At 41.0% G+C, this 22,199-nt stretch overlaps 1 protein-coding gene across 4 annotated transcripts in view; it reads left to right on the top strand.

The window, feature by feature from the left end:
* Positions 1–22,199, top strand: part of LOC143355243 (uncharacterized) — a 202,465-nt gene that overhangs the window by 54,925 nt on the left and 125,341 nt on the right. For all 4 annotated transcript variants that reach the window (XM_076789909.1, XM_076789907.1, XM_076789910.1 and 1 more), the window contains exon 3: positions 7,168–7,321. In XM_076789909.1, coding sequence (XP_076646024.1) covers positions 7,223–7,321 — 99 coding nt within the window. In that variant the 5' untranslated portion in view covers positions 7,168–7,222. The remainder of the gene's footprint in view (positions 1–7,167; positions 7,322–22,199) is intronic.

Raw genomic sequence — 22,199 nt, 5'->3', positions numbered from 1 at the left:
GAAAACTTGACGTATCTTGCTAAATATCTCAGCATATCGAAATTGTATAAAAAATTATACGTAAAATTTGTTGGGCGCACATGCTGCAGAAGACGTTCAGGATGTTGTCTGTTCATGACACGCTCTTTCCACTTACAACAGACATGGACGATAGGACGTTCTTGTTTGTTTTCCATTAATTTTATAACCTCTCCGCTTTCAGTTTATGGCCAATTATAATGGAAAACAAATATTTCCGTGCGACTGACAGTGTTTATAAACGTTAGTAGAAGTGGAACTAATCTGTAATGGACAGATACATGAGCCAAGTGGTTCTGAAGTGCATTCGGCTCGATGAATTGTCAACATCAATTTATTTTAAATGGAGCCATCATATTGAAAAATTGTATTCCACGATTTTCATGAATTCTTTAGTCTACCAAATAAAAATTCAATCACGTAACAAAACATTTGAATAAGTAACAATAAAAATTGTACGTTTGCTGGATCTTTATGCATTTATGGCATCTGGAAATTTTCAAAAAATGCCAGGATATAAAATTCAATAGAATTTGGTACGATTTCTACTGCCACTGGAAATAAGATTTTATTTGAATCTACTTTCTTAAAATTTGCCTACAAAAATTGAAAATTGCATAAACACCCGCAGTCTACTTATAAATCGTTACTGGACAAATAGAATAATTTATTAGTGAATTTGAATAGAATTTAGACCAGCAAAAGTGTACTAAAATCTATTAAAATGTTAGAAGCGAGGATTTAGAGCTGCAATTTCGGCGAAACTATTCCAGTAACGTCATCACATTTTGTATAATTATTTTGTCACAAGAACGGCGAGGTCGGGAGCTGTTTCGCGTTCTCGGCAGCTAGTCGACTCCTCCCTTTGCTTTTCTTTGAGCTTTCCGCAGTCTGCACGGTGCACTTTGATCCTCTGTTGAGAAAACTTTTTAGTCGTTGGCATTTTCCCCGCTGGTTCCGGTGAATGTTTATTATCACGTACGCGCAGCACCACCGCGCGATCTGGACACCACCACATATCCGTTTGTCCATTCAGGACACCATATTCGCGCCAGCATTTGGGATTTAATAACCTTTGCGACTGCGGAGCTGAAAAACAGTGCTAAAGCTAATTTTTACGTAGAAATCTCTGCCTAGCAATAATCTTTCATATCCTCGCTAGTGAATATTTGTACGCGGAATGTGCTAAAGCTAATTTTTACGTAGAAATCTGCGTAGCAATAATCTTTCATATCCTCGCTAGTGAATATTTGTACGCGGAACATTTTATAGAAATATTATCCCATTTCTGTTCTACTTTATACACTTTAAATATAAATTTAGATAAATTTAAACTGCAGAAAAACTGCAGATTAGTCCAGGTCACTGATCGTCGCAAGAATAATAGCGACCGCAAAAACAAACTATTTTTAGGTTCCTCCTCTTCTTCTTTTAAATAACTATCTCGATATTCTTTCGTAAACTTGCAGACAACGGTTCTTAAAGCTCCTTCGCTGAATTCGATCGTAAATCGTTCTGTCCCACGTATCGAATCCGGAATTACACAATGGACAAAAACATTTTCGTCGAGACTGCTAATATTAGGTCCGTCGGACGCATGATGGTGTCCGTATTTTTAGCTGTCCGTTTTGTTCTATGATCGAATTTAGTGGTCCGGGCATTTTTTGAAATTTATATTCATCAATTATGCATAAAATATACAAGTACTTCCATGCACAAAATAAACTTAAGAATTGCGATGTTTCTCGGGATTATATTTATTTGAGCTGTACCCAATAACGCGTTATTCGAATATTCTCGTGAGCCACATACACGTCGTTTCATATTTCATGTCAGGCCCAGTTCATTGGTCGACCTAGGACACGAGAATAATGAAAAAAGTTTCTACAAACGTGTGCGTTATTTGACCTAGTTCTCGAGCTATAGGCGTTTCTGAACTCTTGAAATGTGTAACTGCTCGTTTTCATAGGAACTACGCGAAACAGCCGTCTGTGGTCCGAATAGAGAAGCCTGTGATAGTCATTTTTCAAAGATCCATCGTGTTTCATAAAAATTCTTTCTCGCGTTCTTTCATAGCTTCTCAAACATTAACCAAAAAGATCAGCTACATTAGCACCACATATGAATCCTTAAAAATTTCATTTATTACAAACAGTGAAGCAATGCCTGTTTCGAAAATGTTTCCCATTATTTATATTAACACGTTCAGTGGCACATACTCTGACTATCATCTTTTTAGATCTCTGGAGCATTATTTAAGAAATAAAACATTCCCTTCTGTAGAAGATGCAAGGAGGCACCTTGAGTCATATTCTGCTTCACGAACCCTGGATTTCTATAAGAGGGGGATTGAAAATTTGCAGGAAAGATGGCAAACTGTCCTTGACGATGATGTAGATTATATAATAAATGAAGAAATAAAAACTTGAATTTCCTACAAAGTTTGTTTCAGATTTCAAAATAATTGATTACTTATGGGTCCCCCTAATACATGCAGCCTTACCGGCAGGGGGCGTGGCTTCGCGGCCGCTGTTCTGTGCATGCCCGGGGCAAGAAAATCATTGCCCGTACGGGCAGATGGTGAACAGCTCTGGCGTGCTCGATCGTAATGTGGGAAAAAGAATGATTTAGCCGCGCGAAGAGATTCGATGGTTGGCGGACACACGCGATTCGGCAGTGAACCACTTGGCCGGAGTTCAAAAACTTCCGAAAGTTCCTTTAGCGAACAAGTCCGGTGACTAACGAGCTGGGAGTGCGTCACACTCCTCTTCTGGAAGGCGCCGCAACCTGTTTTTTCAATGTTCGCCCGTCGCCTTGGTGGACGCTTATGCGCGTACTACATACAGCGTGCCCGTTGCTGGTGTTAGCGACGCGCGGTTATGCCTTCACTACCGGCTTCTCTGGTCGCTCGTTCGTATTTCATTTTTCAGGCTCCGACGACCGTTCTAAAGTGGGACAGAACTTGTTGGCTCCTCGGGCGTTCGCGTTGTTACAAACTACGTTAAAATGCTCGAATCGAAGCCCGTTCCGTTTCAGTCGTGTCTCATTGCGCATCCGAATTCCTGTTTCGTTTCGTCGGGCGACATGTTTAATGCATGATACCCGGCGAACTTGTTCGGATAAGGCATATACGCCACGTGTTTGTACGGTTTGATAGAATATTTGCTCTCGGCTAATGGTGAAATTGGAGTACAGCCGGTGTGCGTAGTATTCGAACGCTGGCAAATGTTGATCCAAGCATAGTATCGTTGGTTCATAAATTTCTTAATAAATGTGCCACAATTTGTGTGTATCTTACAGCGAATCTTTAAAACGCGTCTTTCAGGAACGTTTGCTTCTTCTTTTTCGGATATAGACGCGTAGTTGATCACGAACGATTTTAGTTTTATGTCGTTCCGTCTTACGTAATTTTTATTGTGCTTCTTCGTGCTCACATGGCGGGCGAAGGTTACGCGTTGCCGGCCAAAACTAGTTCTCGCTCCTACTGGTAATTAAGTGAACCGTAAATGAAAAGACGACTGAATACTACAGTTTCTGCTTTACGTTTAAAATAACATTTACAAAATGGGAACAAGTGACCGGGTAGTCGAATTATTAGTCTGCGGAAAATATATTTATTCGTTATGTGACAAAGTGAGTTTTATTTAAAATTTTATGGTTTTGTAACGTGAACAGAATTTATGTCAACGATTCTAATAATTTGACCACTAGACTACGGATCTTTATGCGAAAGAAAAATTTTCTACCTGAATTGCAACAAACTGGAACGAGGAACAGCGTTGTTGAAGATATGTAGTGTTTTCACCGTTTGAAATTACACCCACTCATTTCTGTCACAAACGCATAAAACCCGCTGTCGCTAAACGTAACTGTTTTAGAATTCATCCACTCGTTTTTGTCATAAATGCATGAAATCCGTAATCTTGGCTTATGAATATATTTATGATGTACGGAGAGTGTCCATAGCAATCGGCGTGAAAACACGGGAAAAGGAGCTGAATTCCGAATTGATAAAAGTATTCTCTTTCCGTTACCAGTTTTATGTCATCGTAAATCGTTTTACGTCTTGCCAGCAAGTGCGGCTGGTTCGAATAGTCACACCCAATCTCTCTTTTCCCCTATTATAGCGATCGGAAGGGAGACAAGCGTGCGGCGGTGTCAGGTGAATAGTACGCAGGCGCAATTATCGTCGATTAATCGGCCCTGCCCCCCCCCCGAATCGGAGATAGCAGGTAAATCTCCCCTTTGCAATAACGTTGCCGATAATTCGCGCATACATGTCCACTTCGATCATCGTTCGCGTCAATGGATACGCGTCTCGGGAGTAATAGAAATGCATCGAACGTGGATTCATGAACTTCCATCTCCTACTTACGATTCGTACGTTTAACAAGTTCTCGAAATTCATTTGTTATCTCCAATAACCTATCAATCCTATTTCTTTTCAAATAGTTCTTTTTCGAATATTTTAGATCGCATATACAGCGTTATATACACCTAGCTAGATCACCTGTAATAACTCCTGAATTACGCGTTGTACAAACAAATTATTTCTACAGATGTTACACGGTATCAACGGGGGCATGATGTGGTGTGCATGACTTCTTCATAGGTGGAGGCCTTTAGGAGATTTAAAGGTCAACTTTGATTTTTTAAATGGATCCGTATATTTTTTGATGCACTTTATTAGTTTAGTTTATGATTAGTTTAGGAGATATTTTAATTCAAATATTGCCAAGGAGATGTTTTTGTTGCGGTTGTATCGGTGTAGAAAGTTATCATTAATGGTTTTATTAGGAATTAGCTATTTTTTAGCGATGTGAAGGGATGAGCCCCTAGTTTCGAGTAAGGGTCGACGAAGGGTCATTGAAGGGTTAACGTTATAAAGGTACTTTCAGCGTTTGACACAGGCATTATCGAAGTGTCCCTTAAGCGATAGCGGGAATTAAGCATTAAGCGTCTGGTGATTCCCTCCGAAATTGGCGGCAGCGAGCGCAGCCCCCTGTTTCGATAATGCCGCCGATAAATCGTGTATAGAGGACAAGCCCGATCGTCATTTGGGATGTCAGTGTCAGGCGATTCGGAGAGGGCGGCGGACTGAATTACCCGTTTGCTTCTTGCGTGCGTTCCATAATATATTCGCCGGCGTGGAAAGGCCGCGACGCGTTTCTTCGGATATCGCACGCGATTCGCAGCAACGCGACTCCAACCGACGCCTGTCGCTCAGCGACGCAATTTGCGTCGATTCGCTTCATCCAACCGGGGGCAGACTTTTGAATCGTTTATACACCCCATTAACGAGATTTCCGTTTCCAGGGGTGAGATTTCTGTTTCAAATATTCGGGGTAAACGCGCCTAATTACGAAATGTCCGATTTCAAAAGCACGCCGACGGGCATGCTTCCTTTCGACAAAGCCGGTGCCACAACGCGCCGAAATTAATCAACCAAATATCACCCTCTCGATATAAATTTAGCAATGAATTCGCTGTTTAACAATCGGTTTACGGAACTCGTCGAACTGACGGGTCTTTCCAGTATTTTTAATTTACGAATATTGAGATTGTAAAGAATTGGGTATACATATATATTGTAAAAAAAGGATAAACATTTGGGTAACTTGTTATTTTTATAAATTGAGTTTACTCTGATGTGTGAAATAAAAATTGTCGATAGCGATGCATCATTGTCTTGATTTTTTCTCCTCAATATAATATATAAATAAATTATATGAAAGCTGGAGCATATGGAATAAAATTAAAACTTTATTTTTTCTGTGAAAAATGAATATTTATTCAGTATAAAATAGAAGTAAACAAGTAGCATCTATTTTTTAAATTTATATTACCTTATGTTATTCTTCCGATGTATCGAACATGTGAATGCCACACCTGAAACACCGCATTCTTCGTGACCCAAATGAAAACAGGAAATGCATTGGACCCGTTTTTCACCATTACTATCACTTGTAATTGCCCCCATAAAATAAACATTCCGTATCATTATCATCATTAACATCGTCGTCTGGTATTAAGTGTTCCACATTACGAACACTCAACGTGTCCCATATTGGATACGTTCGCATGCCGACAGAAACATAATGATTATTTATATTACTGTAAGAAGAAAACAAATTTTACCGTAAATTTCTTCGGAACACTTGACCAAACATGTTCAATGTCAAGTTCTCTAAAAGTAATATTTTTTCACTTCACTAGAAAAAAAAAACAGACAAACAGACGGTGGATTTTATGCATTTGTATCAACATTTAAAATGGTGAGCAGGAAGACTAAAAATATTTAAGAATGTCACTATTTTATTTTCAATCTTTCACAATTGTTAAAGAAAAAAAAAAGACCTTCTGTTTAACTTCTACATCTCACAACCTACGCGGAAAATGTTTATTTTAAAATCCGCAGTCTAGTGATTAAAAGCGAAGCTGCACCGAAAGGGTTGCAGTAAATTGAGTGATTGCTTAACGAGCAATTTTGCTCTCGAAATTTTGCCACGAGAAAACCCTATTTCGAGTTTCACGGATTGTTATAAAATATATAAAAGGTGCTCCACTTCGAGGACCGTAACATTGCCGATTATTCAAGTAACTCTGCAGCAGCGTTTCTCAACGTATGATCCGTGTAGAATTTTGGATGTACAGGGTGTACCGAAATGTTTGGCCTCGACTGCCGTAGGTGTATTCTACATCTTCGGATCGATGAAGATCTGCAAAAAAAAAGTTGCCGCCAAAATGGTCCTTGACCTTGAATTTCACGTTGAACTCTTTGTATCCCCAGGACGCGTAGACTACAATGCAATAAGAAAAACGTTGGCCTTGAGATTCAAGGTCAAGGACAATTTTGAGGTAACTTTCAAGGTAACTTTTTTACGGATCTTCATCGATCCGAAGATGTAGAATACGCCTATGGCAGCAGAGACCAAACATTTTTTTCCACCCTGTACGGACATTTGAGACGTAGCACCATTGTAAACAAAATGATCGCAACGCAAAACGATGAGGAAGGCTGCCGCAGAGTACTTCAGGCTTCCATGTAGCGGGGTTTTCGTGAGCCCTTACAAGTAACGGGCCTCCTTAATTATCTATGGTACGCGTTTAAGCAAACGAATTAACGTGAAACGTTTTGTGTGTTCGCAGGAAGTGGAAAGAACAATATAGGCCGCGGTCGTAAGCTGGATTAAAGACCGACATCATGGAGCGTTACGAGGAAGAAGCCGAGGACAGTGACAACGAGACAGACCCAGAGCAGCTTTTGAATGAATGGCTCGGCGAATTGGACAGCTTGACAGTGGTAAGTCCCTGGGAAACTCGAATTATGTATTGTTTAGCAGAATATAGTTAAAGCACGACGGAACAACTTGTTCCCGCAACGCATTACACCAATGCAAAACCCATAAGTAATCAATTATTTCCTTCAATCAATGACGAATATGATCCTCGAAAGGTACGGAAGCCGCCATTTTATTACAGGGTTGTAAAAAGAATTATACTTTTTAGAATATTTGAAAACTGTAACGGAATACGTGTTTCCTCTTCAATGATCGGTACGGAACTAAAGGCAAAGCAAATTCTTTGCAAATAATTGATTACTTATGTGTACCCCTAGTGTGTGAAAATTTTGGGGCCGAAATGTCGCTTGTATCGTGTAGGGACATCTCTTTCGCGTTTATCGAGACGTTGCCGTATCTCGACGATTACACTAGATACAATAAAGGAGCAGATTCGAAGTTGGCTATTGGCAGGAAAGTAGGGAGCGGTTCATTGGAAAGACAGCTAGTGACGACTCCGCGGTGCCGTTGCTCAATTGGTGTCAATTGACACGTAGCCTAACTAATTCGTAAGTAGGACCGTTCGCATGAAAAACGATGCGTCGTTGGTGTTCCGAGTCCCGCAAAAACGCCTAGTTCGTTGTTTTTGTCCATCGCCTGATCCACATTTCACCAGATTCGAACTGCTCCACTTACAGAAGCAGTCCAATAACAGTATTCCATACATACTCTCTTTCATTTGCCGACACCCATCAGTAGACCGCGGATTTGTATGCAAAATAAACGTTTCCTAAGTCAATTCGTAAGAAATCAAAATTAAATAAAAATGTTTTGAACGTAGAAAAAGACAACGAAGCTCTAGAGGCCTCGATTCATGGCCCCTCACGGGGTATACCCCGCGACAGTGGGGACAGTTCTGGGACTTTTATCGGCTAGCTATTTGGGACGTATACAGAGTGAACACTGTATTTATCGTTTTAACCTTCCAGTACACGAGTCAAAAGTACCCAATTTTTGGTTCACATTTCTTCTAAAAACTCGGCGCTTTTCATACGTATTGCGATCATTGTTATACTCTATAAAACTACTTCAGCTAGGCAATAATTCATTGAAACATTTCACGATAATATAAAGAGAATAAAATCAGTAGAAATTCAATTCATGGATCCCACCCCGTGCATTGGAGGGAAGTGAAAAACAATTTTGCAGAAACTAGTTCTTATATCATAGGGATTAATATTTCAGATGATTCTCTCATTCGTCATCCTATCCGAGAGGCAGGGGGGGGGGTGGTCGACTCGATCGAGTATTCATGGCGAATTTCTAGTATGAATTTTACGCACAATAAAACAAGACAGCAATCTGCGCGCGTAATGTAACGAATCGATTTTCACGACGTGGTCGATAGCCCCTTGAGTATACAGGCTCGTGGTACGGCACAATGACAGGCCGCAAAACGACAAATTGTCGACAATTGACGCGGCTGAACGATCGCAACGTGAACTTTGCCCGGTGAGCTGTTGCATTCAGACCAGCGTCCAATGAATTTTCACTACTTTCTGCCTACCGGTTCCGATTTCGAGTTAGTTCAATTCAAAACTTGCACGCTCTGTTTTGTATTAGTTTTGGGATTCGTGGAGCAACGATTCTGTACCAAACACTAAATTTTCTGAAAGTTAACTTTGCTTTGAAATGCAGATAAAGTGCAGCATATTTGCAACACCGGTTCCTTTAATATGAATAAAAATGTACAGCGATATAAGTGAATCAAAAGGTATAACAACGCAGGGAAACTAATAAAGTGTATTTCAAACTCTTAGTAATAATGAGAAATAGTTGGAACTTTGATTTGGTTACGGTGCAGGTAATTTTGAACGGGTCATTCGTTCCCACTGTTTGCAATGCAACAAATTAGATATCATTATTTCAACTTGCTAACAGTATTCCAAATGGGCTGCATTTCCTCTAACCAATTTACGGCAAACAACTTTGTTATATACAAATTGTTCTTTCCTACTTCTCTATTTGATTGCTCCAAAAATATTTATGTTTGCAAATAATTGTCGCTACCTTCTTTCTCGCGTGTTATCCAACTATAGACAAATGTTCTATTACGACAGTAACAGAGCTGGCAAGCGAGCGCTTGAGTTCTCAATCGTGGGCATTCATTATGCAAATCTAAGGTTACCGCCCATCTCACTATTGTGGAGGTGAAAGTGCGGCTTAGTATAACCCGCGGGGTTACTGGATCTACTGGAGGCACGTGAATGTTTGCGCACATAATATGATTTATAGACTCAATTTCGTAATTTCCGACAATAAATAATTCTAGTTCGAGGCACATCCATGCACATGTTGACAAAAATAACAAAATTGACTCTCCAATTTCAAGCCTGAAAGTAATTCAGGTTCAGACATTTTCATATAAAACAATTCTGAATTGCTCAGTAAAATCGCCTCGAATCGAAAAATCTCCGGTAAATTAATCGAATCTGCGATCTATTAATTAATTTACTCCGTCTGTACTATTTTATTTGCGGGCTCTGTAAAAAATCGAGACGTCGATTTAATCGGAACGGAATTAAGATTAGCAGCTTCGCGATCCGTGAAAACTTGCACGAATGTTGAAGAATACACGACGCTTTCTAGGGAACTGCTCGGCCGTATCTCCTCGACGGAGCGCGATAGATACATACGAGTGCACGAGGGGCTCACTCGGGTGGCAGAAGATAGATTAAACGTGTTCAAGTCGCGGGCAACGACCGAAAGAGTTTCCGTGCTTGCACTTGCACTTGGAGTCACAGTTCCGAACCACGCGGCAGCCAAAAGATCGATAGACGCGCGATACGCACCGGTGTGTCCATGCTTCCAACTCTCCAATAACAATATTAGCTTGTTGCGCATAACCGGTGCGCGGATTTTCAGCATTCGCAACAGACGCAATTGTCCAACACCGAGTTACAGTGCAAGATTTAAAAGAAGACGCATTTAGTTCACTTAACGCTTTCAGCTGTATTGTTTCGAACATAAGTACGTTCGTAAGTACATTTATATTTGCATAAATATGCGCAGTCTTGCCTTTTCGCATATCTGTAAACGACACTGCATAAATGTCACAGTTCCTTTTATTACTTTCTTTTACGAGGCGCGGTTATGTATCACACCCTCATGAATATGCAACCACGTAATTTGCAGATTTTATGCATTCGTATTATAAGCGAATGTGCTGTTTATGTAAGCACAATAGCAAGTTCTTACACGAATTTATTGTTCTGATCCCCTCTTTGAATTTCTCATTACCGCGGGAATACTCTTTAACGTCAACATTTACCTGACAAGCCGTGATAATAAGTTCGTTCAAAGATTTTATCGGGTTCAGTATGGTTCGAAGGACATCGCTCATTTTTAGTACGCTCGCGTTAAATAGTTTTACTTATCGAATGCATCGATATTTACACCGTGTACCGAAATAAATTTGATTGCCTGGTTATTTGTAATCGAAGCGCACGCAACCCACCTCGAATCAACAATTGGCATCGCGAATTTACGCTAGCCGGGAACCAAAACGAGCTGTTTGGTACAGAACGAACGTAAATCTGGATGGGACGTACGATGTTCGATTATCTGTCTAGCACGATGCGCACGCCAGATCCTTCCTGCTCAAGAGAGGAAAGGTGAGAGAGCTTTTGCACTTGCACTTGACGGTGCATCGGAGGTCGGTCAAGGCGCCTGTTCACAGATCGATAACCTGGCAACGCGGAATGGATAATGTGAGCACTCTGGTCGGTGACCCCGACTCCGCTGCTCGATTATGCCTTCGACCGCGTTCACCGATTGCCTAAAACGCGAATCACTTTTGCTCGACGCCTCCGTTCTACTATCGCACACCCCTCCAGTGAGTTTACACAGCTTTGAAAGGCCGAAGAGAAATTCAGCAGTTTCTCCTATTAAATTTAGTTTCTGAAATAAATCAATATTTACAACTCATTACATGATACTTTAACGATAATTTGTTTTTTGATAGTTCGCTACCTGCTCGTTTGCGGGAGACCTCAGTTTCTTAAACCGTTGCTTAAATCTCTTGCTTCAATTTAGGTTCACGTGTCTTTTCCACGTCATAACTTTTCAACTCTAACAGCCTCATAAAATGGAGCTGTCGAAGTTGAATTATTTGCAGAGTGAAAATACGAAACGCCGGACAGAGCTTTCGATGTTACAAAACACGTTTCATTCAGCAAAGTGAAATCATCGTAAGTTTCTCAAACTCACCGGGAGATTATTATGTACATAAATGTTGCATCTCCCTTGCGGATGATGCTGTTATCCTGCACGTGTAAGATTTCTCGAGACCGCTGAGTTGCATAATTGCATTCCACGAATAAAGATGAAACAGCAGCGAAGCTACGTGGCTGCCGCCGTTGGGAATATTCACTTTGCAAGCTTTGCGCGAAATAGAAAGATAATGAGAATGTGAATTTCAAACATTGAAATTTGAAAGCGTATAAACTTTTACTTTTAATTTCATTGCAGCGAGTATCTCGTTAAAACGTGCAAATATCATAGAATGTAATGCGTGATAATAATTATCTCCAACTAATTGCTTTCATAATAATAATTGCATGCGTAAAGCCGATAAACTCGCATGTTGCTAGAGATTTCCTCCTTCTAGCGCAATCTGGCATTTGGAAAGCGAACCTCACTTGCTCGTACGCTGCTCGTTAAGTATGTTACCGACTCGATGCAGTTTTCTGCTTTATCTGCAGCCAATAAAGTTTTCGAACTTATCCACTCGGTTGACGACCAACTTTGCAGATTCATACACGTGTGGCGCGGATGTTCCACGATTTTTTAATAGGTGATTCACTCGTATGATACGATTTCTTAAACAAATTGAACGTCAGGATTATTGTTCGATGTCTAAGAGCTAATCCAATTGTAATCGCCATTAATCTCGTGATAACTTACAAGCTCCATAATCAATATCATAATTTAACAACACGAGAAATATTTATTATGCTATCTGAGCGGTATGAAAACAGCAATAATTTATAAATTATATTTTTTTAATAAAAATTTAGATCATTTTAAACTAACGAAAAAAAAACCAAATGGTTGGAATATTTTTATATTTCATGGATTTTGTTTATTGTGCCTTACGATTCCTGCCATTTTTATAAACAGCTTCAGAGAGAGGATCGAGTATAGTGCTGCCGAAGGACAAACTGAGATCGCATGATGTTGCTTGATCAGAAGGAACATCAATTTTGAAGTTACCCACGCATTCGTAACGTGATTCAGTCCTTGACATAATTAAGACAGGTCGAATTATGAGAATGATGAAGTACATCCACAATAAAATAGACAAACGTTTCAAGGCATCCGGCGGCTATTAGTATGCGGGCTTCGTTATATCCGCATCCGTGCGGCTCTTCTTAGCATCGTTAATCGCGACTAGAGGCTGTGGCATCCTTTGTTCGGCAATATTACTATATCCGGTTGTAATACCCCGATATTGGGTTTCATTGCTGGAACGAAGAATTTCGGAGAATCTGGGTGCTCTTACCGGGAACGTTTCCATCAAGGTATTAGGCGAATCAGATTATACTGGCGCAGCACCGGTGAATTGAGACGAAAATGTTTTTAATACTGCTGCCTACGAAATTCTAAGATTCGATTATCGGATTAGTAGTAAATTATCCAACTAGTTTACGGCGACATAGTTTGTCAATGCTGAATTTTGACTAGTTTTTGACTTGCAATGGTACAACTATTATTATAAAAAATCTAGTTTAGGTAGCTCGGTGGCAAATTAATCTCCAGAAGAATCAGCAGAGATAAAAGGATCTCTTCTATCCGTAGGAAAGTCGTCCCAGCTGGTTTCTGTAACCCAAGCTCTGCCTCTTTGTTAGCTTTCGGCCAACAGAGGAAAGCTTCCCCGCTATGCGTGAAGAAAGTACACAGAAAAGCGTGGAAAAGGAGATCTTAAATTGAAGGAATAGTTCAGGTAACGGTATGGACCACGTGCCCAAGGGCAGCTGCCATTTACCGGACCTTCCTTCTCCACTTCCAACCTCCCTCGTGTCCTCGTAAGGCGATCCTCACTTCCGCGTCTCTTGTGGGGCTTCTGTTTTCGTCAGGCCTGGGCTCACGCGAACCGTTATCAATGCATTTCTTTCTCGATTTCACAAAAGATGACACCGATCCAGCGGTCTCGCGCTATCGGTGCAATTTTTCACTCGTACCACGCGAGGACATCATTCAACCACTGATACCCCACTTTAGAGTACTGTTCCCCGCGCGTGCACTCATCAGTTTTGCAACGAGAGCGTCAGAGCGTTATGCACTTTCATGGTGTCTTTGGGTTTCTGATGATTTGTAGAAATGTTGACCTTGAACCTCTACAAATGAAAAATCTCAATTATCCGAAGCCGGGTCTGAGTATACCTTCTTCTTTCGATATAAGACGATCACTCAGGACGGTTTCCAACATATTGTGGATGGGGGACCTATTCCGCTTGACATTGAGAGATTATGGGTCCGATAGAATATGGCATACCCTCTGGTTCCGGCACTGAGCGGTGCCGAGCAGACAGCTTCAAAAGCGAGGGGATGGAGATTTTCTTGTTTCGAAGAAAACATCGTCTTGTATCGGAGCTGTATATGATCCGAGACAACATAGTTTTAAGACGAGGAGGAACGAAAGTTGGAGAAGTGAGCAACAAGGGACGGCTCCACGGTGATCCAAGGCCCCGTGCCGATCGGGTACCTGTACCCCGCCAAGCCCAACACTCTCAACACCTCGAAAAACAGGGGAAGCCGGTCCCGTCGTATATACGAGTCATCCTTTGGGTTGCAGCTGCCTCGTAGCGGCAGCACGTGTTCCTCTTCAACGGGGCAGGTGGTTGGCGTCGTTAAGCAATCGCCTCCCCCTCGACGACGACCGAGATTTGAACGTGGCATGGTCGACCAACAGGAACAAGACCTCGAGAGGTAGGAACCGAGACGGAGAGGAAGCCGGTCCGAACAGGGAGGCTGCGGAGGAAGAGACAAGCTGTTTAGAATCTGACGGGAGCCGGGAGATCGACGGAGATAAATATTGATCGGGATTCTTACCGTGGCGAGTTACCGATCTTCCCGAAAATCGGATCGCTCATTAACCAGGGAGAAACTAAGCCTCTGGACTGGGCCGCCGGTCTACCGTGCAGCTTCTACACGCGTAACCATTCATTTCTGATCTCCACCTTGAGACGCGACACCTTCAGGGCCAGTGGTTCTTCTATAACTATTCTGCACACAATAAATAATATATCAAGCTGTCCCAGAAGTTTCTTTCGCGTTTCGTACGTTTAATATTGTCACATAACCCGAGCATAATGATTTATTACTTTCTAAGCTTCCTCTTACTTAAGCACGCACGCAAACGAATTTTATCTTACAAATTGTCTGCCGACATTTTCGTGTTCAAGAAATACATGGAGATAAAAATGTAACAACTATAGACCGCGGATGTTTTGTGACAATTGTGAGGAACGGAAGTAAAATGAATTCCTAGTATACCTTCTTTTGGTGATTGCAGTAAATAGAAAATAACGTGAACATTTATAAATCATTACAATGTCTTCACTGTATACAAGGATACAAAGGGCGCACTAAATTTCAGAAGAAATCTTCAAAAAATCGATTCATTTCGTTTCGGTTGATAACAGTGTGTGTATACACGGAGATTGTACTTGGAAAGTTTCAAACAAGTAGCCGATACGTATCCTACAATAACTCTGAACGATTAGTGTTGAGCAAAATCGCGTTTGCTCGCAACGATCGAGTTTACAAAAAACAAGATAAAAGAGAGCCGGTTGCTGCGGAACGGTGTACGGTGGTATCGCTTTTGACATAAGATAACAAACGGTTTAATCGCGCCCTCGTAGCACCAATTATAGCAATTATCCCATTATCCTGTCTGGAGCGAGGCGAGGCAGACCAATCAAAAGCCGGGAAGTCCAACCGCAACGAAGACAGCGGTTCGGGTAGGATTGTTAGAACGGGGCCCGTTCGGGTGGTTAGGACAGCATGATCGAAGTCGAAACGATCGACGAACCACCTGCTCGCCTCTACGATTCGTGTTACAATCGCATCGGTGAGATATATCGCGTACGGAATATCGAGTGGCAAGGGTACCGGCAGTTCTTATTACAGCTTATTAAGCGGCAGTAAACCGCGTATCCATGATCCAGGAACCGGTCACGAGCAAGAAGCAGATCTTTGGTATCACCTGCTTCTATAACTGTCCTCGTCCGGTCTCCGATGGCCTCTATCGTTCTCTCTTCCTCCGTTTTCCAGTCTCGGTCGCGTCTCTGCTTCTTTTTTCTTTCTTTCTTTTCGCTGCGATTCACGCAGGCGGATACCTTTCCAAGGGCTGCTTGTCCAGAGTCTCGTGCCACGATTCTCCTCGTCCTATTTTCCTCCTACCCTCCGCGACGCTGCTCTCGCTGCTCACAATTAGATGACCGATGGCGTTTCACCTAATGGCGACTCGACGGTACCCCTTTCGTACAGCTAGGGGAAAAAAGAACGCTTCGTCTTTATTCAGTAGATAAACATAGATTAACACTGGGTTTGCGGAGCACTAAAAATTGACTATTTTACATTACTTTATAAAAATAAGATGAACGTATCGATCAAAGTTTGTAGCCATTTTTCAGATAATATATATACCCGAAGAAATCAATTTGTTAAATAATTGCTCACGGATGCGTTTTTACCATTTCAATGTTCGCAATTTAAAAATATTAGAATCCGTCATTTTGACGGGTCCCGTAAATCTACTGTTCAATTACGGTAAACAACGGTAAGTTTTAGGACAAATACACTTTAGTACTTTTATACTCAGAATACGCCAATCTATCGAAATCGAGCATAAAAGTTTAGACATTCCATTTAAAAAAAAAAAAACGAATATCATTTATATCATATTATGTTGTTTCTGCAACTTCTGTTAGTAACATTTTCTCGTATTGTTTGAGATAACCAAGATAGTGAAATGGACAGAGTTCGTGGGACACACTTTTCATTTGGTAAAAATGTTAGTGCGACCAATAAATCTTACTTTTGAGGGAGTACCACGTTGGGTTAGGTCTCGACCAACACGATCACGCTTATCGGCGCGATTGATCGCGTCCATAAGGACGTAAGGGCCGCATTGAGGGGTCTAAGGGCGGTCCACCCCCTCGTAACTTGTCCACCGAGACCCTGTCGTGGCCACTCGACAAAGAGACGAGCAGAGCTGTCTCTCTCTTTTTTTTTCTCTCTCTCTCTCTCCTTCCGTAGGCTCAGGTAGACACGGGGCGAGAACGGGACGGGAAAAATGGGTTTTTCTTCCTTTCTTCTCCTCGTCTTTCTTTCTTTGGCAAATCAGATGCAGCCTCAGCTCTCGTCGCCGCAGCGTGCAACAGTTGGCGAGGAGGAAACATCTGTCGGTTGCGACGCATGCGTACCCCTCAGGTAAAACCGGCGTGCACCAGGGATTCTCAAATTTTTCACCTGGTTCCCCTCTGATCCGTGTTATCCTACCTTCAAGCTTTTTTTTCCTTAGCAATCACTAATTCACGCTCCAACACGAACTCCTTCTTCAACAAAATAGAAAGAAATTTTTTTTTCAAATTTTTTCGCTGATCTTTAACTTAAACAATCTATACTATCTAATGTACTATACATTGTGTGTTTCTTACGACTAGACTACCGATCTCTATGGAAAATCAAAATTTTCTGCGTCGACGAAAATAAAAATGAAAATGTATTCTGTCAAATCGTATTCCGGATATGTGTCCAGTACGAACCCGAATTGAAGTGGCAGGTGAACGTTCGGAAATTTCCACTTCCGTTTCTAGACCGATATTTGAGAGACAGGAAATCTATGAGTTCGTTCCGGAAGTGGATCACTGATTGGCTTGCAGCTATCCCGATTGAGAATTGTCTACATCCCGGAAATCAGTCGCCAGGCATTAAATGTCTCGCCAGAAAAGATCCTAAGCCGGCAGGTGCACGCGAATGAGCGTTTTTATTGCCATCAAACACGCATAAAATGCAAAATCAGACGTTAAGCAAATTTTACGACAATATCTTAATCTGACGCAAGAAAGTCGGCAGCATTTTACGCGGAACGCATCTGTTCCCGTTCTAAATAATCAAGCCATAACTAACGATCGCTGAAACGTCCAATTCATTAAAATTTTATTAAAACGTGCCGACGCTCGCGTTGGCTTTACACTGATCGTACGAAAAATGATAAAAACGATTACAAACAGATTATTTAGCAACAATTAATAACTTTACAATATTTTTCAATATACAGGTATTGTATTCATCATTGTATAAATTTTTAATTCCGTTGTATAATTTCGTATATTGTTATTATAACTGGTATATTAATTAGTCTGCGAATCTATGTGCAAAATACAAATTTTCTAAATTAATTATGTCAAGCAGAAAATAGATGAAACTATACCCCTTCGTTTAATAATTATTAATAAGTCTGTTAATGAGAAGTAAGAAGAACACGTCGCCGTAATGGGTAATTGTGTTGCAACCTATAAAAGTTTCAGTCCATTATAAAATAAATTCTCATCAGATACGAAGACTTCGCTAGTAATTAGCGTTGTGATCATTAGAACCGCAATTAATTACAGGCATAATGAAAAATACGATATCATTTCCGTTTCCAGAACTAAACTCGTTGGAGACAGGAGTAGGCGTTTTGACGTGGATTTGTAATAACATTTCGATGTTTTTCCCTGTAGACTTTCGTTCGAGACGAACTCAGGGTACAAAAGTAGGTGATCGATTCTAGAACGTTTGTGTCTCGTATTAGATTTTCCTTTCGGTCGGCGAGAACAGTTTTAGAAACAGCGAAGATTTAGAACCGGATGTGTCGGGCTGAACCACAATTATACGAGCTTTCAGGTTCTAGTGGATACCTTCCGAAAACTTTCTCAACATTTTTCACTTTCTCGAAGTGTTCGGAGATAGTTCACATATCTGACATTTTGAAATAGAACCGTGTAGAATTTATATAAAGAGTGAATTTAATTTCTTAACCTTTACAAACGTCATTCACGTAAATATTACGATCATTATTATTACCTTTCGATTAACCCTTCAGGAACGATGTCGCCATACTGAAGAATATTTCCAAATTGGTTACACCACATCAGGCTGTTAGGTATGATATACTCTCAAGTGTACCTGGAATTCTTATCAATTACTTTTATAAGAACTCATGTAACTTTTTAAAAATTTAAGTTTGCGAAAAATTTTATAAAAATCTTAAATATTTTAAAGTAAGCAAGTAGTAAATATTTTATTTTCTACTTTGAAATAATAACGATCCACAAAATTACGTTAGGGAGGAAATTGATCGGTGAAAATAAAATGAACGTTCCGTTTCCCCAGTTATGAGGAAAACTTCATTTAGAAGTTTCTCATCTCCCGTTTCATTTCGCTGGCCAAGGTTCCCGAGATTAATGGATTAATTATACGCTCTTGGACTATTCCATTATTTCCTGTTAACAAAAACGAGCGAGACAGCCATTTAATAATCGTACGGTAATTAAAATTTAACGCCGGCATGCTTTTCGAAGGTTCTTGTATAAAATTTAATTAGCATTAATTGCTCTATCCGCGAAATTTTGCTTTGCACCGGCGACAGGAATGGGAAACGTGCTTACAATGATATAGCAAGCAAGGTATTTATGTTAAACTTTCAAATGGTGATGTGTTGGTCGACTTTGACGCGAAAAAGGGAACAAAGTGAAAAGGATTAAAAGCTCTGATTAAAATCGAAGGCTGCTCGATTCCGACACCCGTCCCGGGAACATTTATTTTCGCTATTTTTGTTGGCAGCTTATAATCAAATCTCGCGTTTAAATGATGATGAATTGCTCTCGCGAAAATGATTGAAGTTATTGTGCAAAATTGCTGTCCGAATCGATTTCGAGTCAGGATGAGTCACGCGAAGCTTGCTGCACACCACGTCTTTGGGAGAGGGGTGACGCACCCCGTTTGTGTGGTGCACGTTGTAGTATTATTATTCGGATTTTCATGCAAATATGTCGATCACTTGGGTGTTTTGTTAGTCACAGAACGTGGTGGCCAACTCCGAACGACTTCGTGGCGTAAATTATATGGTGGGTCGTAAAACTCCGGAAGTTGGCAAGGCGTGGTGAATAATAGCCAGACATTCAAATAATTGAATCATTTGTTTCCAACCGTTTCGAGGGTCTGCACTCTTTTCGAACCGATTGCGGAGATAGAGCCATACCAGAAACAATGCGTATCAAGAGACAAGTGTGAGTTTTCGATACTCAGTATACAATAGGGTTTTTGTTATCCGGATATTCGAGATAGTCGGGTCCAGAGAAGTCAGATTAAGACTTTTTCCCCCACTCCAATTTCCCCTTCTACGACGCTCTTCCCCCACTCGACGGCCCGGTCACGTGACGCGTTCCGTCCCCGTCGCGCATGCGCCACAAGGTCACGTGACTAATCCGGTACTGGCAGAGAGAGGGTATTCCCCTCAATTCGAGTAAGTTCCCCTGGCCTGGCGACATTGGTCGAGCCAATGTTCTCGTAGACAATTATAGTAGAGGTGCTACATTCTTTGTAGGGTGCCTAGAGAAGTATAGCGATCGAAAAAGACTCTCTGCCCCTCTTTCTTTTCTCTTTCACGCCTGAAACTTGAATCGCTTATTACACGAGTGATTATAATCGTAATTATGTCGTGTTTGGTGTTATTTCAATTAGAAAAACGAGACGATGGTAAAGGTTACATGAAAAAAAAAATAAAAAGTTGCAATCTTTTGCTTCGCTCGCATTAGTGTGAGACGGTTGATCGGTTCCAAGGAGGATCCCCCCAGTGGTGGGGGGAATAGAATGTTGACAGTTACAGTAGAGACCTTTGCGACAGTTACGGAGATGACACGCGATCCTAATTCCTTTCTATCGTCGCTCGTGCGACGAAACCTCGAGGTCTTCGTCCGTGTAGCGGCTCGTGACAGGACGCAACCGATACTCCTGATCAATGGCCAGTGATCACGGGTAGGAAGCAGGAAAATAATACGTTTTCGCGCGAGAAGCGATCGGCATCGGTGGACCCCCGTTTAAACCACAGATATTCACTGATGAAAAAGGCCGTCGCTCGTGAAATTAATAGCGATATTCAACGGGATTGCATAAGGTGACAGATGTCTCCTCCGCTCCGCCTCCAGTCGACTGACCTACATCCTTCGAATACGATCTTCGACAAATAAGATCCTCGGCAAGACGATTCAGCCCCTTATTTAAGAAATTATTACCCGCAACAGATATTGCAATATATTAACCGCGCCGGTAAGTGATACATTATTCTCTTAATGAGGTGGTAATGATATATTGTGAAAGACGAAGTAACACTTCGTACTCCCTTTTTTTGGCAAACCGGAAAACAGCTTCGCTCGAGATTATTAATGGAGTCTACCTTTTTAATTTCCTTCGACGCGAATGAATTGGTTCGACGAAATTGGAAATCAATTCACCTGGTGTATTTAAGAAACAGAAGTGAATATACTATATTGTTATATTCATGTTCTTCGTCGCAGAGATCATTGAATCTGATTCTAACAAATTATTTAACCGGACTTTGAAAATTCTACCAACACCAATTTAATACGTAAGATTCAAGAAATAAAATATTTTCTTGGTCACCTGCCTTTATTTTGCTAAAAACTGTAATTTGACATTAGGTACCTGCAACAAAGAAGACATAGTAACTCAAATGTAGTTTAATCGTATTTTCTCTCGTTATTGGTATCCTACTTTCGCGAGTACGAGGCTAGGGAAGTCTATGATTCATTTCCAAAGAGTGCGATATGTAATTAAGATTCACAGCGAACTGTTACAGATCTCGAAATTATACGATTTGAAGGTTTCCCACTTGGATCGAATAATGAGTTGCGAGGGAACGATTATAATTGCCGGGCTATTTCGGACAAGTTCAAAGTCGCTTCGCAAGTAGGCAGACAATGCAGCCTGGTCGACTTCCTGTGAGAAATTCCTCGTTACACAACACAATATGCAGCTCGCAGGAGGTTCGTTTGTAAATGAGATAACCTCGAAGGATTTATTGGACGCTCTATGCGCTGGAAAAAAAAAATGAGGAAGTATCTGAATCCGGGTGACCCAGTTCGCGCTCTTGAATTTCAGAATAGACGTTCTCCCGTGCTCCAAGGATCTATTGTGGCTACGCGAACACTGCCATCGAGCCTGCCAGCTTTTCAGCACACACACTCCCCCACCCTCCCCCCGCTGTCAAACTCGTATTAAACGAGCTTCGTTATTTTGCAACAAAGGCGGTCGGGAACAAGCGTTTTTGAAATCGCGCGGAACGGAGCTGCAAGCTCCAGTAATTCTAATTCTATAAATATTCACATATTAGCATGAATGTTTCAGATGAATATGCATGCTACGAACTAGGTTACTAAATACATTGATCCCAATCTTTTCTGTTGGATAACTTTCCCATGTCTGCTACGTAGTAGACTGATACAATTATTAATTACTAACTAGCTCTATCCGTACTCTAATTACTAGACTGCGGATTTTACGCATTCGTGCCAAAAATGGGCAAGCGCAATTTACAGTAGACACATTAAAAGAATTCGAGAATATCAATTAATTTTCAGTTGTTAAAATTCATAAAAGAAGTTTCTTGCAATCGATATAAACCATTTTTATCTTCCATGAAGATCCACGCAGGCATATAATTGCTTTTAGATATAAAATCCCCAGTTTAATCGCAACATTATTGAGTGGCAAAAACGAGTGAGAGAAGAGTTATTATTTTATTCTGGCGAGCAGTGTCAGCGATGTGAC

Source organism: Halictus rubicundus, chromosome 6 (assembly GCF_050948215.1).
Source record: "Halictus rubicundus isolate RS-2024b chromosome 6, iyHalRubi1_principal, whole genome shotgun sequence".
Taxonomy (NCBI): Eukaryota; Metazoa; Arthropoda; class Insecta; order Hymenoptera; family Halictidae; genus Halictus; species Halictus rubicundus.
The sequence above is the reverse complement of the archived record's forward strand: the minus strand, read 5'-3'. Positions and strand labels throughout refer to the sequence as shown.